Raw genomic sequence first — 18462 nt, 5'->3', positions numbered from 1 at the left:
TGTAATCACTCATCTTGTTTTTATTATTGCTTGTAAGCCGCTCTGAGCCCGGCCTTGGCTGGGGAGGGCGGGGTATAAATAAAAAATTATTATTATTATTATTATTATTATTAGTTCTAGTCTTGCCTGGAGAAAGGCTTGTCAAAAGGCAGTGTTGGGAAACTACTGGTCCCTCTGGGCCTTTGGCTTATGAGGTGCCACAGAGATCTCACAAGTTATCAACATTAAACCACTGAGTGAGGTCATCCATTGGCTTGGGCTGAAGTGTTCACATTATGCAGATCACCCAGTCCTTTTATTGCCATCCTCTGATCCTAAGGAGATGCAGAATTTCTGTACCAGAGGTTGAAGGCAGCCCCAATTTAGATGAGGGTTGGAAAAGCTGAACCTTAATCCAAACAAGACAGAAGTTTGGGAAGTTTGTTGATCTGGGCAGAGGCTATGTCATCTTTTGGATTGGGTTGCACTCCCACAACTTAAGATACCCTTATGGACCAAGTACACAACCTGCAAGTGCTTCTGAGTCCAGCATTATCCTTGCGTTGGCTGATGTTGGTAGGCGGTAGCGCTTTTCACCAGCTACAGACCTACCTGGGTAAAGCGGGTCTGGCTTCAATTATCAATGCTTTAGTCACATTCAGCCTGGATTATTGCCATGATCTCTACATGGGGCTAACCTCAAAAGAAAATTCAGAAACTACAATCGGACCATACCACACCTATCCTACAACAACTGCATTGGCTATCAATTCATCCCCAGATTCAAGTTTAAATACTGGTAATAACCTTCAAAGCCCTAAACTGCCTGGAACCCATGTTACTCTGAGGACTGCCTTCACCCACATGAACCTGCCCAGGCTTTAAGATCAGCAACAGTAGTCCTGCTCTCCAGCCCATCATGAGCAAATATCAGATTGACAAGTAGCAGGAACAGGGGCTTCTCAATGGCACAGTTGTGGAATTCTCTCCCCAAAGAAGTTGGACGAGCTCCTTCCCTTCTGGGAATGCTTCTGGAAGGAAGGAAGCTTTCATTCATCAGTTTTTACAGTGCTTTTGCTGATTTTTAATACTGTTGTGTATTTTTACTGCTTTATCTGATTTTTATTTTTACTGTACTATACTATATTTTTGTTTAGTATATGTGCTGCCGAAGCAAGCACTACTATATTCTTGTTTTACAATATGTTTATTTCAATGTAAAGCTGCTCTGGAATATTGTCCACTGAATGTCAAACAAAGGGATGGTTCAGATTCAAATGTAGGTTAAAATTGTCCCTGGAAAGCAATGTGAATGGGGAGGGGGAAGGGAAGAGGACGACACAGGCAAGAACTCAAGGGAAGAAATCCTGGATTTGTTCCCCTCACCTAATGAAGGAGTATTAGTTGGAGGGTCAGAAAGTAAATTATTCAGTCAGCATACCCACATGCATACGTGTAAATAACTGCTTTCTCTACAAACTAGGGAAGGTCAAACCACACCTTCTTCATGTATCATTTCTGAGTACAAAAGATACAAGACAGTTTCACATTGACAGGAAAGTACTGATTATCAGTAGCCCAACTAGAGGAAATCCTTTCCAGGCACAGAAACCACATTAAGGGGATTTCTGTTGTCATCTATGGGTCACGCCCTTGAGTAGTCTTATTCATACAACTGCTAAAAGGGTCTGAGGAATCCGCCAGATTCCTTTGATGATGGTAGAGGATTGCAACCCCTAGAGAAGGAGCGGAGGAAGAGAGACAATTTTTTCAAATGGCAGCCTCTCCCCCAGGGCTCAGCTTCACAGATGCACAACAGGCTTCTTAACCCTTTTCCAAAGATCAAGACGAAGCAACTCTGCCATTTTGAACAAGGACTGGGGGACTGGGACTCAAGAGGGAAATGGGGCCCTGCCGCCTGTGGGATATAACCACCTCAGAAAAGGCCCTAGTTAAAGCAGCCAAAAAAGCAGGCGAATCCGCCATTATCTCACACTGTCACTGCTGAGGAGAGCCGAGCTACTTAAAATGGCCGCCACAACTTCAAGTAGTAAGGAACAGGCAGCAGCAGGCCCAAAGCCTGGACTATCGATAGAACCACTGTAACTGCCATATTAAAAATTTGAGGGGATTTTTGTGTGTCAGGAGAAGAGGAAGAAGTCTCCAAGTCTGGAGGTTTAGCGCTGGTACAGCTGGATAAAGCACAGGGAATTATCCTCAACATTTGGCCACTTGAAGCTCCGGAAAAAGCCCTCTCGTCCTTGTCCTTGCATCAACACCCTCCATCACATGCCTTAGCTTTCCCCCTCTCCAGACTCAAGAGCGGGCAATCTTTTCTGCCACCTAGCAAAGCTTGTTTGCTTGCCACGGATGCATCTCGGGTTGGAGGGAATTTTAAACAAGCGCAGCTACCAATGATTTAAACAGCAACTCATCAAGCTGAGGGGAAATTGATTCTGAGGCAATTCGCAGTTGATAAATGCATTAGATCAATCAATGCCAGAAAACAATTAACAGAGACAATCAATTAATCCCCGATAAATGAGAAACTTATGTAAACTGCCCTGAGTTGAGCCAGACTTTGGGTTTGTTTGTTTGTTTGTTGCTTCTTTTGTAACAACTGAAGCCAGGTGCGAAAGGCATAGAAATTAAAAATATTCTGAACCCAGAGATTTAAGTACAAAAACTGAAGTGAGCTCAGTCTTGCCACAGAAAAACCAACTCCTGGTTGCCTCTCCCCCCACACCCCAGCAAAAAACAACAACCCCGATCTTCATTTCAGGACTACAATTTAGGGCAGGGGTGGACTGATTTTCTTCCTGCCATTGTTAAGCTAGAAATTCCTGCCGATCTACTTCAAGCAACCCAGTAGCTCAGTAGCTCTCGATCTACCTTCTGACCAGCACTGAATTAAGCAACTGGACTCCCCTTTCCTCTCCAAATATTTCAGCCTCTGAGAGGAGCCAGAGCTCTAGGGAAAAAACCCTCTGCTGCTGTGGAGCAGGCAGGACTGCAACCGGGTGGGGCTTCCTCCCACAGGAAGGAGGAAAAACTGCAAGGGCCGACATGGCCGTGCCTGACCAAACAGGCAGGAGGAGCAACCCATATAAAGAAAAGTCTCCTCCACCGTTGAAGGGCATTTTTACTCTCCAAATTTCAGGGGTCTTCTGCTTGTTTGCAGAATTCATGGGAGTTTTGCTTCTCCACATCCAGGATGAACTTCACACAGGGCCTGGGCTTGAGGATGGATGGCAGACTGCATCCCCCTGCAAGTTACTAGAAAGCACCACCATTTAAAACAAACAAACAAAAACAGGGAAGAAAAGCAGTCTGAATAAGACTGCAATTTCAGCCAAGTTATCTGAGGCAAGAGGAGTGGCAGTGACCAACTGATTTGCTTTTAAAAAAAAACCAACAACCCGAAAACCCCCAACCCATCACTTACCCGTCCATGTGCTTGTTTTGATTTTCATACTCTGTTCAAACACTGGGGAAGATAGCATTTTGCTCGCACCCAGCAAATCAGAGAAACCAAATCTGTGGGTGGCTTAAAAAACAAAACCACCCCCAAACTGAGGCAAATTAAATCCATTATCAGCAGCAGGGTATGTAGTAACAGCTGGAACCTGCCGGATATATAGAACCACTAAAGTCTACCCATAATTTGTCTCTGGGCATTATTTTTAATCCTTTCCCTTTTTCGACACACCCTTATAAGGGCCAGGCTCACCTGATCACACTTTTTGTGGTAGGCGTCTTTTTCCTTCTGGGAAAGGAGCTTCCACTGCTGACTGCAGAGCACCATCCGTTCTGTGCTTGGGACATCTTTCATGTTTGCCATCAGTTCAGCACAGTAAAGCGAGTAACTATTCCTAAAACAGCAATTTCCTTTTATATAGCACTTGGGGAAATTTATGTAAACATAAGAATAAGCCACACAAAACTGCTGCCTGAAGTGCTTTCCCCACAGTCTCATAACCCACCACCACCACACATTTTTTTTTTTGGGGGGGGGGTGTCTTAATTTCCACCTCCAACCCTTACTATGAATGCAATAATGTGGATTATATGAATAAATAGGAGTATATGTCATTGGCTTTTGCATGGGTTCAGTGGTGTCTACTGTACAAAGGTTAAGAGTCACATCTATTATGCTACCCACTTTTGCCTCACAGGTTCCCCATCCTGATTTTGATTTCTGGGTCTTATTCATGATGTTGGATTTTGAGCTCTAAAGCCTTTATTCTTATTATTGTCTTGGGATTAAGATATGTAAGGACATAATCAACAGAGAGAAAATACCCTCCTAAACTTCCCTCAGGCCCACGCCTAGGGTTTCCCCCCTTTTTGTTACTCTGGACCTTCTCCCCCAGCCAATTCCCAAGGCAGTCTTGGTCGTAAGTACACAAAGGTTACTAGCCAAATAAAATGTCACAGCCCTCTTAAACATGGGTGTCGTGAAAGGAAGTGGTTGGGTGAGGAACACACACTGCTTCCAGTTTATGAAGTTTCCTGGTTTTGCCGGACAAATAGGTTTTTTCAGCTCTTTCAGAATGCTTTTTAAATTCCCTCCCCATAACCTGGCTTTCTGCTGCAGGGGTGCAGTTTGTAAAAAAAACCTAACCCTGTCTACTTGGAAGTAAGTCCTATAGAATTCAATGGGGCTTACTCACACATTAAATGGGATTAGGAATGCACCCCAAATCAACAGATTAAATCTGCATAAATGTCCATAAACAGGAAAACAAGGAGGGGAACCCTACTGTTTTCTTTTTTAAAATTAATTGATATGTGTCATAGCAGGCACCATCTTAGAAAAGGCACCCCTCCTGTTAAAGAGAAGTCTCCCCTGAGATGGCACCTGCCACTTACTGCTTTTCTATGTACCTGCATTAAAATAATCGCTTATTTTTTAAAAAGAAGCTTAATCTGCTACCCAATTAAAATCAGGGTATTTTCTGCAGTCAGCCAAAAATGTTTGAAGACTTAACCTTAAATAAAAATCACTCCATGTAAAAAACCTAAGACTTCAGAGCAGGATTCTAGCCTTGCCTTCTCATTAGCATTTTCTAAAGATGATAATTTTCTTCGAAGGCATGGTCTGAAGGTAGATGATGCGGACACCTTGCTGAAGGAGGTATGGGGCAGGTCATTGCCTGGATGAGAGACTGAACTGGGAACTCCTTGTATCCTCCTTTGAGTTCCATGATGGAAGGAAAGTTAGATATAAACGTACCAAGCAAAAAAAATATGTGTATAGTTTTTTTAAAATAAAAATGGAAGAGCATTCAATCAAGTAAGGAGCAGCCTGCAGCTTAAGAGAAATGAGGAAGTCAGCTTATACAGTTCAAGCTGCTAGAGTTCTCTTGGCACAGAATTTTAGTATCTTTTTAGTACAACCCTGAACATGAGACAACTCTGTGGCCTTGATCAAGAACCCCAGGTTTCTAGAGAAAAAGTTAAGTCAATGGATTTATTTATTTGATATCAGGATTCATACCCCCAACCCTTACACACCACTTGGCGCGGCTTCCAACTATAAAAAATGACTAGAAAATACAATAGATATTGTGTGGAACTACAACATAAATGACATCCATTTAATACTTGACACACTGGCAGGAAATCAAGAGAAAACCACCAATGCAAAGATATCTGAATTGGCTTTTGCATCAGGGTTTCAGGGAGCCTCCTCTGCACGGAGGCTGTGGAACGCAGGAAAATATTTCCAGAGGAGAGTGAAGCAGTGGGGTGGATTCAAGAGGTGAACAGCAGCCCAAGTACAAAAATGGTGGGCAACTGTGTTTTCCTAGCACATGACTCAGGAGGAGGGGACAACCCCCTTGCCAGCAGAAGCACCTAACACCTACTGGAAGCAAAGGCTTCCCCATGAGGAAAGGCCTACTCCTCGGTATGAAGATGGGTAGCAGATCAGGAAAAAACACACAACTCAAGAGAGATGTATGAAGGGAGATCCTGAAGAGGAACTCCTCAGCTAATCTCACAGGAAGGCTGCAAGTGATGGTGGTCATGGAGAAATGTGGGGACTTGTCAATCTCCTTCTGATACCCTGAGCAACCAGCTGAGGTAGGCTGAAAGGAGAGTCCTACCAGGGTGTGTTTATGCGCACATGTGAGATGCACCACTCCCATCTCAATGTCGAACGTCAGGCAGGGACTCAAGGAAGCTGCCAATAGAAAGACTCCCTTCATCAAGTGAGGAGAGCATGGACACAAGGAGAAGTGAGTGTCCAGTCTTGGGTAACTCAATAAATTTGTATCTTGTCTTCATTTAAGGAGCCAAGATAGCATGTGTCCGACCCCCATTTTAGCCTCACAGGAGTCCTGCGAAGAAGATTTTAAGTTTGCAGTGACTGGCCCATGCGCTGTGAGCTTCACGTCTGAGCAGGGCTTTGAACCTGCGTCCGTCCCACTCTTACGTCTAATGCATGGGCATCTTCCCACAACAAGCAGACATTGGGTGGATGGCAGATGTCGCCCTCCCACCTGGGTATATTTTTATTGGCATATAGTTCCAGCCCAATATGAATTACATTTACCAATGTGGAAATGCCCGAGTGCCCTCGCAACTCCTCCCCAACTACCAAACCCAATTCTCAAGGGCATGGCAACTTACGGAGGCGGCTTGGTGGGTCGCCCATCAAACTTGTCCTTCAGCTGCCTCTCCGCTTTAGTCAGGGTGGAGCGAGGGGGCGCACCTTCCTCGAAGTTCATCTCTGGGTGCTTCTGGATATAATCCCGCATCACTTCCTGTGGGCAGAAAACACACGGGGCGTTTAGCGTGGCAGAGGCAGGCTGGTAGAATACCCTCCCTAGGCTCTGGGGCTGTGGACAGGGCAGGAGGGAGGGGCCCGCCTGTGCTACCCTGACCAGTTTTAAATACTTGGCAGAAGAAGCAGAGGAGGAGTTGCTTTGCAACTCCCTTCCGAGGGAGCGATGCCCAGAAGTCGGCTCTCGGAGCGCGGCTGGGTTTCTACAGCTGCGACAAGGCCGGGCTGAGCACAGGGGGGAGAAGATGGAGGGGAACTGTTGAGTGTTCCCTACCTCATACTCCTTCCGCTGCTCCAGAGCCTTATGAATCCATTTCAGCCTTTTTTTGTCCGAGAGCTGAGACCATTGCTTGCCCAACGAATCCTTCAGCTCCTTCGTGGTGGCCTGAAAAACCCAGGTGAGGAAGGGGAAATAATAATAGTAATAAAAAATAGGTAAAAATGAAAAAATAGGGGAGGAAGCAAAAGGGGATGGACTGCCCACCCTAGTGGTACAGCAGTGAGCTAAGCTACACTTTTGGAAAGGCAAGTTAGAAAAAAAAAGTTTTCCTCAGGCTCCTTTAAAGGGAGCGAAAAAGCCCAATACTCAGGAAATATATAAACCCGCAATCTATGGGTTTGCTTACTTGCTACATAAAAATCTGATATCTAGCATCAAACAAGGCAACCTGAGAACCTTAAATGTTTATTTTTAAATACTAAGAATATTTCTAGCCCTCATGGGCCATAGGTCTCATGTCCTTTTCCTCACTCTATTCCTGTTTCTGACCCAGTGGACCAAATATCCAGATATGAATTACAGCAGCAGAGAATACAAAGCTAAACAAACCGCATGCAAACTTTACATACAAACACTAAGGACTGGATCAGATTTATTTAGCCTAGCTGTCTCCAATATCAGCCCCTCTAGATGCCTGCAGGCAAGCTGGAGAATGAGATTTCCTGTTTGTCCTCAAGCCACTGGCATTGGTTGTGTTTTGTCTCTGGCAATCCACTCTACTACTAATATTATCTACAAACCGCCTACAATTCTTTCAAAGCCATTTATGTCTATCAATCATCACCAACACTCTGTGGCAGTGAGTTTCACAGTTTATTTTCCCGCGATGTAAAACTGGATCACCCTAAATTCTTAACGGATCAGTTTCCTAAGCCTTTGTTTCACTAGAAAGGGGCTCCTCCGTTTTCCTGATCATTTCACTTGCTATTTCCCCCTATCACTTCTCTAGCTCTCTCAGGAACAGGTAACATCAGCTTTCCTCAAACCTGGATGCTTTGGACTACAGCTCCTATCAGCCCAAGCCACCACAGCCAAGCTGGTGGGGGCTGATGGGAGCTGTATCCAAAGCACCTAGAGGGCATCACCTTAGGGAACTGCATTATATACTCAGCAGAATCAAGAGGCAAAGCTTTTTCTAGATTTTCAATAGGGGGAGGGATTGCATATTTGAAAACTTCCTCCTCCATTGTTGTTGTTGTTATTTTAATACCCCTTCATGTAGGAAAACAGCATTGCTTACAATGAACATTTCCTTCTAACATGTGGGTTGTGTGAAATGAAGGTTTAAAAAATAAAATTCAAAATATGATATCCCATTGGCGGCCCAAACAGACAAGTCTTTTGCCACTTGTTTCTGCTCCAGCTGTAAAGTGGTACTAACACAGTGGAGTACCCAGAAATAAAATTAAGTCTGTGTACCAGTCTAAGAGCAAAATCTGGATTTACTGGGTACAGAATGCATATCCTTCCTTACATTCCTTCATTGTCCTCCTTTTCAGGAACACAGCTGTGTGTCATCGTTCTCCCCCCCCCCCAAATCCCCACCCACGTTTCCTCCTTGTGGGCTCTCCTTATGCAAGTCTCTTACACCACCTACTTACATCAGGGCGCACTTTCAGGTAGATCTTCTTCTCATGAGTGTACCAGAGCTGTTGAGGAGTCTTGGGTTTCTCTGGGATATCAGACTTCTTGGCATTTTGAATGAGGTCGGGGTGGTCTTCCCTTCACAGAGCAAAAGTAACAGGGGGTGGGGGCGAAATGGTAAGGCAGTGGCAGTACCAGAACCATACGAAACACAGAAACACATTATCCACTTCCTTTAAAGCCCCATGCATCATTCCCACCTCTCAAATACTGAAAGAAGCCGCTAATTTGATTCAGGCTCTTCTCATAAGAAGGTACCCTTTCAGATGGAAATTACTCTACCTGCCTGAGGAATATATTCATTTGTGAATTTTGCCATTGGTTGACCCAGGTTTCCAGACAGAAAAGAAAAGAGGTTCCTACATTGCAGATTATGCACCTTTTTAGTCCCTTATCACCAAAACAAAGCAGCTTTTTGCAGCAAAGTTAACGTAAGTAAATTTTGGTACATGTCTACAACTGAAATCCACAGCCACACCTGACGTGCAAAATTGCTTAGATAACTCTTACCTAAATCTTGCCAAATTTCGCTGAAAATCTTGTTTCTCTCGCTGGAAGTCTTGGATGTACTTCATCTAGAAGACAAACAAAAAAGGGGGGGGGAGGTGTTGACTACAGGTGAGACAGGAAAAGCTGACAAGTTTCCAAGAACAGCCACAACACTAAAAACACTTCTAACACATGAATCAGGAGGGGGCAGAACTGTGCAGCTCTTTAGGCCCTCCTCCATTCCTTGAGACCACCGCCTTCCTGCTACCTTTAGAAGCCTAGACCCTCAGCAAGCCAAGGAAACACAACAAAGCCCTGTGGCATCTGCTAGTCTCTGGGAGTGGCATGAGCAGGCAAGTAGTGGCATGAGGGCTAAACAGGCAGATGAACTGCCATCTTTGGGGAAACTGTTGCATGCTCTCAAGCCCCTCAGGAGACTAGGAGGGGTGGAGAAAGCGAGCACAACCATTCACACAGACAGACACCCTCTTGCTCTCTCTGGCCTCCATAGTGGAGAAGACACCTCACATCAGGGATGGGGTGCCTTTTACAGTCCAGGGGCCACATTCCCTCATGGGCAACTTTCCAGAGGCCACATGCAAGTGGTGGGCAGGGCCAAAAGCAAAAGCGGGAGGGTCTATAGTTCTGACTCTTGCCTTGCAGAAGTCTCGTGCCTCGTGCCTTGCTGAAGACTCTTGCCTCGTGCAGAAGTCAAGAGGTTTCTACATACAATGCACACACCCCTCTCTCCATCCAGGCAAGCAAAGAGGCACTATTGCTGCTCAAGGCCGTAAGTCAGCCAGGCAAAAGCATGTGCGCGAGAGTGTAATAGGAGCAGGGCCAGGGAAGGATGTGGCCTGGGGGAAAAGGGGCTGCCTACAGAGTGGCCCGAGGGCTCAATAAAGAGGAGGCACAAAGCCCCCTCAGGGCCAGATGTTCCTGCACCCCTGCCATACATCATTTAAGGCTGGGAAACTGGAAGGTGCCAACAGGTAAGATGGCACCTAGGAACCCATTTTTGCTAAAAGAAACATCAAGCAGTACATGTGCTCCCTAAGCTAAAAACAGACACTTCAACCTCCCAATTAACCCGCCTTGTATATGTAAAAACACAAGGTGGCATTCTGCAATAGCCCCATTCAGAGCTGACCTCTTGAAGTTAATGGACATGACTAACTTTGGGATCATTTATTGCATGGGACCGACTCTGAATAGAGCTTAGCTGACTACAACCCGTAAGAGGTCGAAGTGAGTTCTGGGAGTAGTCATCCCAGAACGATGGCATCCTATAAAATGGGTTTTCGCAGTAAAGCAAACTCCATTTTCAAGGCCCTAAACATTTCCAGCCATTGCCGAACTGCAGCTGAAGGGAAGCATCCAAATGATTGGGGGGGGGGGGTTGTCATACATTTTGGCTTGGTTTCTGAACACTGCAGGGTAATTGAGGGAAGGGACTTTTCCTTGCAGAAGGCCCTTTTGCATAAGACTCCCAAGAGCACCTTGCTGACGCTGCCTTCTGCAAAAGAATCCTTCCCCAACCCAGCACATTCCAAATGCTTTGGACTACAGCTCCCATCAGTCCCAAGCTGAGAAAATCTGGCCTGCAGAGAAAGGGGAACAAGCACTAGGATGATCCCCACAGCACAGAGAGCTGCATCCCTGCAGATGCTCATATGTGGCACTTTCCACAGCCTCCGTGTTCATTTGCTCACCTTCTTCTTTTCAGGGAGCTCCTTATACTTTTTGGATAGTATCTTGGTGAGATCCAGATTGCTCATTTCCGGGTGTAGCTTAGCATACTTTGCTCGCTTCTCCATGAAGAAACGGAAATATGGAGTCAAAGGTTTCTTGGGGAAGTCGGGATGCTTCTGAATAGGGACAGGAAAGGAAGCAACAAGGAAGGTTTATCGTTTCGAGCCTGCCTGGTCAGAAGTCCACAAAACGTGTTAAATTAGCATCGCGTAACTCTTTCTGTTCCACGCCATCTCCATTTTGTTCTGTGTGTGCTCATGCTCCCCACTGTATTTTTTTGTGGGGGGCACGGAGAGTCCTATCATTTTTGCTCCCTACTAACATAGGGCTGAATTGATCACTTGCAGGCAGCCCCATGGAACTACACCAAAGGGCAGTGAGATGCAGGTTTCTCACCCCAAATCTAGTTAGTACTTTTCAGAAGCAAATCATTCCCATGTAACCCTATACACACTGACTGCAGCAACTAATAATAATAATAATAATAAATTTTATTTATATCCCGCCCTCCCCAGCCGAAGCCGGGCTCAGGGCGGCTAACAACACTAGACCTTACCTAATAGCAAATGAGAAAAAAAATGTTTGGGGGTTTTTCCCCCGCCCACAAAATCCACCCCAATCAGAAAGTGAATCAAAAGAATTAAATCAGAATTAAAAGATGAGAAAAAGTTAATTAATTAGAGCCACCATAATTGGCTAGTCATGGGCATGAGATTAAAGGGACAACAGTGGTTGTGAATGGAGACAGGGATTCTCCAGAGGGCAAGAGACTAAAACAAGCTGCAGACAGCAAGTCAATCAGGTGTTGTTGTTTTTTAATTTTTTTAAAAAAGCAAAAGGATTTTAGCATCCAGATATGGCTTTTAGTGGCCCATTTCTTTCACCACTATTTTTCTTATTTCTTTTAATATTGTAAACTACTCAGTCCCTGCTTAAGCCAGATTAAATTGATGCACAAGATAGGTCAGCACACGTAAACTCTATCAGTGTTATTTACACAGCGCCATCTATGTATACAGTTTACAAAGAACAGGCCCCCTACCTCAAGTGGGGGCTGTCTAATTAAATAAATATGGAAACAGGCAATGCAAGGAAGTGGAAGAATTCACGACTATTTCAACAACACATACTTTGGCTTATTTGCAATAAAGGGACTGGGGGAGAAAACAACGCAAAGGCTTTGAGGAAAAGGCAGGTTAAGTTTCCTTCTGTGTTAAAATGCCATTAAGAGGCCAAATTTTAAGTCCCAAGATACTGCTCCTGCTCCCATACTGTTCCAAAGGTAGAGGCTGTATCTCAGTGGAAGATGCAGAAGGCCCCAGATTCAATCCCTGGCACCTCCAGCTTAAAGTGTCCAGTAGCAGCAGGGGAAGGGAAAGATCCTGCAGCTGAACAAAACCCGATGACCCATTAAGGCCTTTAGGCCTTTGGGGACCACCTGCCAATTACCCAATGTCACAGATAGGCAAATAAACAGGCATCTGGGCTGGGCCAAAATGCAGGGGCTTGAGAAGAACTCTGGGTGGTGCTTTGAAGTCCCGACAGACAATCGGCCAATTGTTGGGACTTCAAAGCACCATATAGAGTCATGCAGTGGCCATGTCACCTGACCTCACTGCAACACACAGGCAGAGCATCTGTACACTGGAAGGGAGGAACTCCAGCAGCGCACATGAGGAGAGCCATCTGGTGTGGAAGCATTTCCACCCTGAGCACCAATGACAGAAGGCATGGTTGCAATGTGCAGTGAGGACCTGGGTCCCACAAGCTTCCCACCCAGCCACTCACTGTTGTAACGCATGGCTGGTAAACACTTGGCTTTAGCTGAGATTCTTGCATTGCAGGGGGTTGGACTAGATGCCCCTTGGGTCCTTTCCAACTCTTAAGATTCTATGTCAACGTCCTACTCATGCAGAAGGGGGGAGGGAGTTCAAGAGCAACAGCTCGGAGCAACTCTACTCCAACTCCTCTCAAATGTGTCTTCTGATTTCACTGAATTTTATGGCTCCTGTTTGTGAGCTGCCTTAAACTTTTCTAAGGAAAAGCAGGGTATAAACATTTTAAAGAGAGGATGCGTTATATAAGTTTCGGCACCAGGCAAAAATGTTCCTCTTCAACCAGTCCTCAGGTTGATTAATATTCTACAGTCTTTTAAAGGTGTCTGTGGGAGGTTATTGTTTTGCTGTTTTGTTTTGCTCATTTACTTGTTTCTGTATTTTATTGTGTGAGCGGCCCGAGATCTTACGATGAAGGGTGGTGTATAAATCTAAGAAATAAAAAATAAAAAGTTGGTATCTCTCAGTTACAGGTTTTTCTTAAACTGGATTTATAGTTTCTTTAATGCCTGGTTGACAGGGCCACGCCTGGGAACTGCAAGAAATACGGTTGCCATGGCTAAAATGCATGCGCAGGGCACCATGCCTCGGGTTCAAGCGCCCCCCCTCCCCGATTTGTGCTTCCATCCCATTTGTTCGAAAAGCAGATCTGAGAAATTCGATTTTCAATTTGTGACCTCCTAAAACAGGAAACACTCAAAGAAGAAGAGAAAAGCACAGGTGTTGAAAAAACAGCTCTGACTGAAAACCAACAGTTCAAGCAACTGGCAGTGCTCCAAATAAGAATGACTCAGAAAAAGGGCGCCAAGGTGGGTTTTTTTGGGGTGTGTGTGTAAATCTTCCACATGGCACCTCAGGCAGTCTTCAGAGTGCATGAGCGCTCACGGAAGAACAGCAGATACGGGCAACACAAAAGGGTAAATCTAAAATTGATGTTAGGCCCATACCTTTATTAAAGACCAACTAATTGTCACAAAAGAGCGTGATTTTTTTCTCCAGAACCCTTCATTAGGATAGATTGCAAACAAAGGAAGGGGAGGGGGATAGGGGGAAAGTGTTTTCTTCCCAGAAGCCCTTGGCGGCATTTGGTGCAACCTGAAATCTGCAGAGCTCCTAGAGAAAGCCTCATTTGGATGCCTGTAACTTTCACATTTCATCTTAAAGGCTGACTCCATAGATTCTACATCAACTCTCCCTACACACACATAATTCACTATCCTGATGAAGTGTTCTGAGGAACTCAAAAGCTTGCAGACTAATTTTGTGACATTTAGGTTGGCCTAACGAAGCTGAAAGTGAGTTCCAATTTTGTTTTACTCTACACCGTGGAATGATATGCAGGCCTGTCAGCTTTCTAATCTCTTCTAGCTCCTAAACCCTTGTGAGTAGACACGAGTTGGTGGTAATGCTTTTTTCTATGAAAGTTTCTTGCTCATTCCTGCCACTTAAAGCTGCTGCTAGAAAGAAACAAAAGCAGACCCAACCCATTTTTTTCCTGGTCAACAGGCAACCCTTTCAAGACTCTACTTCCACCAAAAGTAGCCTGTTGACTAGAGCACTGCAATAGTAATAATAGCAACAGCTTAGATTTAATTCCATTAATGTGTAATTGTTGTTTAATTATTGTTTCCTCTATGTTTTCAGCCACTCGTTTTTATATATGAACTGCCTTGAGCCCCATCAGGGGAAAAGGTGGGGTACTATTATTATTATTCTCATGTTTTCTATCTAGTTTGGATTCTGGCCTTTTCATGGAATTAACCTCACTTCATCCTCTTTAGAAAACACTGGTTGAAAGAGAGAATATAACTTGTGGCATCATGGGGAAAGAGAAGAGGGTCACCAAACACAATGCTCAGATTTTGCTCAGTCACCTTCTGCGAGGGACTGTGTCTTAATGCGAAGGACTGTGTCTTAAGCAGGACTCCTGAATGGAAGGAGGCAAGCCCAGAGCCGTAACCCCTGCAGAAATGCAAGTGTGCAGGGGTGAATTCTGTTGATTCTCTTCATCTAGGAGAGTACTGAATGATCTGGTGGCATCCAAGGCACAGGTGTGGCAAACATGCCTACCCCTCATCAGATGCTGACTGGCGGAAGGGAAGACCAAAGCAGTAGATCATGCAGAGACAAAAGGCCTATTCCGGCATGCAAATTGCAGAGAAAGCTACAGCATGGAGCCAAAGCAGGGCCATCTGCCCTGGTCTCACCTCTATCGCCCACATACTATAGGGGTATGCCTGCAGCAAGGCTCCCCTCAACAGATGTGCCCCCACCACATGTGGCCATCCCTGCTCTCCCTCCCTACATGATTGCTGTTTGTGTGATTTGCATGCCCAAATTAATTCAAAGTGTTGGTGCTGACCTTCAAAGCCCTAAACAGCCTCGGCCCAGTATACCTGAAGGAGAATCTCCACCCCCACCGCTCAGCCCGGACACTTGAGGTCCTCCTCCAAGGGTCTTCTGCTGGTTCCCCCACTGCGCAAAGCGAAGTTACAGGGAACCAGGCAGAGGGCCTTCTCGGTAGTGGTACCCTCCCTGTGGAATAGCTTCCCTTCAGATGTCAAGGAAACAAACAACTATCTGACTTTTAGAAGACACCCAAGTTTTTAAGGATTGATGTTTTTGTTATGTTTTTAGGTATGTTGTAAGCTACCCAGAGTGGCTGGGGAAACCCAGCCAGATGGGCGAGGTATAGCTAATAAAATAAAATAAAAATAATAGGCTGCAGTGGGCTGGTTCCTGTTAAAGATGGCTGCTTTGAAGCTTCTAGCAACTTTGACTCATTCATATATTTCTACCTGCCTGCCCCCAGAGATCTCCTTCCTGGCACTTGCTTTGGGAGTGACTCGTTCTCAATTTTTCACATTCTTTGAAGTAATCTGGTTTTAAGTGCTTTAATTGAGAGAGGAGGGGCGAGAGACAATACAATTGTGCTACCCTTCTGCACTCTTAAAAAGCACTTTGCTGATCGTTAAAGGGATACGCATATCAGTAACTGCAAATTGAAATGCATGTGTGTATATGTGTACAGTGGTACCTCGGGTTAAGTACTTAATTCGTTCCAAGATCCGTTCTTAACCTGAAGCACCACTTTAGCTAATAGGGCCTCCTGTCCCCCAGAGCACGATTTCTGTTCTCATCCTGAAGCAAAGTTCTTAACCTGAAGCACTATTTCTGGGTTAATGGAGTCTGTAACCTGAAGCATATGTAACCTGAGGTACCACTGTATGTGTATGTGTATGTGTGTGTGTGTGTGTGTGTGTGTGTGTAATGAGGATTGTTTATAGCACAGGTGTGTGACACTGGAAGCTGCACTATTCCACTATTTCTCCCCTTATGGCAGAACCACCTGCCATGGTGCCATCAGATGTTTTTGGACTACAATTTCCAACCTCCCCACCCAGCATGAACAATTATCAGGAATGATGGGAGCTGTAGTCCCATTTATCTGGAGGACATCTCGGTACCCACCCCTGCCCTGTGGGATCTTGTATGGGGGTCAGCAATGTTAAGAAACACTGGCCGCCAAGCACTGCAGCACAGGAACAAGCAATCATTTTCCCACAACAGAGCAGCCAGCCAGATTCAGAAGGAGTCGTTCTCTCATGAGCCTTTCCCTCCACTGAGTCAACGCTTACCTTCAGCTTTTTGCCCTTGTATGGGTTTTTCACGTGCTCCTCAGCGTCCATAATCAGTTCTGTCAGGGTTCGGAACTTCCTCACCTGCAGGAGCAACCAACAAAAGCAACCAGAGACAGGGGAGAGAACAGCATTATCAACCATTTGCAGGGCTGCAAGTCTTTACTAGCACACCATAGCAACCACAACTGAATGACTGAACTTGTGAGCAGAACTGAAAGCTAAGGGCACTTTTATACAAATCCCCAATTATGAAGCCACCACCTTGCTGCAGCTAAGCATGTCTGAATTTGATCAGTATTTGGATGGGGGAACTACCTAAGTTCTTACATATCCTTTAATTCTCAAAGCAGGCATCTTAATGGACTCTATGGCAAAAAGCAAATTGACTTTGTTGCATTAGCAAGCAGGTGATTCATCATTAGTTCTAACAATCCCCTATGTGCCTGGGGCATCCATCATGGAGTGTCAAATGGGAAGGCAATTTGTTGCTTCTACGTTTCATACAGCACCTAGCACACAGCTGCCACTAAGCATACATTGGCTGCATTCGTGCATTATGCTAGTAACTACCTAAAATTAGCTATGTGTCTAGGGTGTTGATTGTGGAGTGTATTCTCTCTGGGGGAGGTACCATGTTGCCTTTATGTTCTGTGCAACATCTAGCATACAGCTGCCACGAAACATACAATAGCTGTGTTTGCATATTATGGTAATCCATGGTTTGTTTTAATCGTGGCTTGCTTAACCAACCATGAGTTATCTCACAGACGAGCAAGCAAACCATGTCAGCTGGTTTCTCCAAAACTTAAGATTGTTCTGCAGCTGTTCTAGCCTAATCTCCCGCAGCTCAGTGCATAACTAGGGCAAACAAACCATAGTTAAGCACGGCCGTTTGTTTTGGTCATAACACCAAAGCCATAATTAAAACAAGTCATGGCTCGCAGAAGCCAACAGCAAACCATGCTTCACTTTGTGGTTTGTTGCCAGCTAACCGACTGTGGTTAGTCTTCTGGGCTCAGCTCACACATTCAAACAAACTAGGGCCTGGTTTTATGTTTCAATAAGGCCATTAATAGCAAATTCCTAAGAACAGCTGTTCCAGCAAAAATAACAGACTCCTACAGCACCTTAGAGATTTTGCATTTTTATGCTTAGAAATGTCATAAACTTTAAGGGATTAAGCAGTATGTCAATGCCTAAGTTTATATTTGCATTAGTACATAGGGTGAAAGGATTTTACAGTGAACCCAAAAACACAGAATTGCAGTGAGCAGGAAACATTTCTATGCACAACTCAAATAAATACAAGATCAAATCAGTTGCTCATCAGTAACATTAACTAGTAATTATTGGTTTTAAATTAGCAAGACAAGAAAGATAGCATATTTAACACTTAAGTGGAACAATAAATTTCTGCAGCAAGAAAGACGTTCCTAAATGCCATCTGTCTCGACTTCAACCCTAACAAATTTTCTAATGCTGGGGTAAGCAAACTTCAGGCTTGTGGGATCTACTTTGTGTTATTTTACTAGCACCCCAAAGTCCACCAAGTGAAACCCAATGTAAAATAGCCATTAGAATAAAGGAAGAGAGTACCTATGAACACATGCTTAGCCCAGGAATTTGTTTTTGGAATGTGAACTGAGTGTTACAGGGGGTTGGTTTTCCCAAAAAGCTTTTATTTATTTCAGCAGTCTGATTTGCGCTTTTCGTTGCTGTTGTTTTAATTACTGGGAGCTGGAAACTCTTGGTGGTCTGCCGCCAGAAATCTTGCCCAGATCTCTCTCTACAAGTATATCCCAATCTGTCTTTTGCCAGCCACGGTTCATCAGCTTCCTGCTGCAGCCTCCCTTCAAAACTCTTTTCTTACTGAAGCACGACTTAATGGTCAAAAACAGAATCTCCTCGAGGACTGCCTTTGTAGTAGCAATAGTGATTTCATTCATACCATCAAGACATTCGACAGTGCAATCCTGAAATCAATGGGGCTTGCTCTCAGGTAAGTGGATCTAGGACTGCAGCCAAAATGTGACATGGATGTGGAGAGTTAAT

General features: G+C 44.7%; 1 protein-coding gene across 5 annotated transcripts in view; it reads right to left on the bottom strand.

The window, feature by feature from the left end:
* The window catches only part of UBTF (upstream binding transcription factor), a 45101-nt gene that overhangs the window by 20268 nt on the left and 6371 nt on the right, over positions 1–18462 (bottom strand). For 4 of the 5 annotated variants that reach the window (XM_081168984.1, XM_081168988.1, XM_081168985.1 and 1 more), the window contains exons 4-10: positions 16408–16491; positions 10895–11050; positions 9204–9268; positions 8651–8771; positions 7044–7154; positions 6616–6749; positions 3710–3851 (exon numbers count right to left, since the gene is read on the bottom strand). In XM_081168984.1, coding sequence (XP_081025110.1) covers positions 3710–3851; positions 6616–6749; positions 7044–7154; positions 8651–8771; positions 9204–9268; positions 10895–11050; positions 16408–16491 — 813 coding nt within the window. The remainder of the gene's footprint in view (positions 1–3709; positions 3852–6615; positions 6750–7043; positions 7155–8650; positions 8772–9203; positions 9269–10894; positions 11051–16407; positions 16492–18462) is intronic. The other variant, XM_081168987.1, reaches the window with a different exon arrangement.

Source organism: Podarcis bocagei (genome assembly GCF_964188305.1).
Source record: "Podarcis bocagei genome assembly, chromosome: 13".
NCBI classification, from domain to species: Eukaryota; Metazoa; Chordata; class Lepidosauria; order Squamata; family Lacertidae; genus Podarcis; species Podarcis bocagei.
Note: the sequence above shows the minus strand (reverse complement) of the source record. Positions and strands in the feature narration are given on the sequence as shown.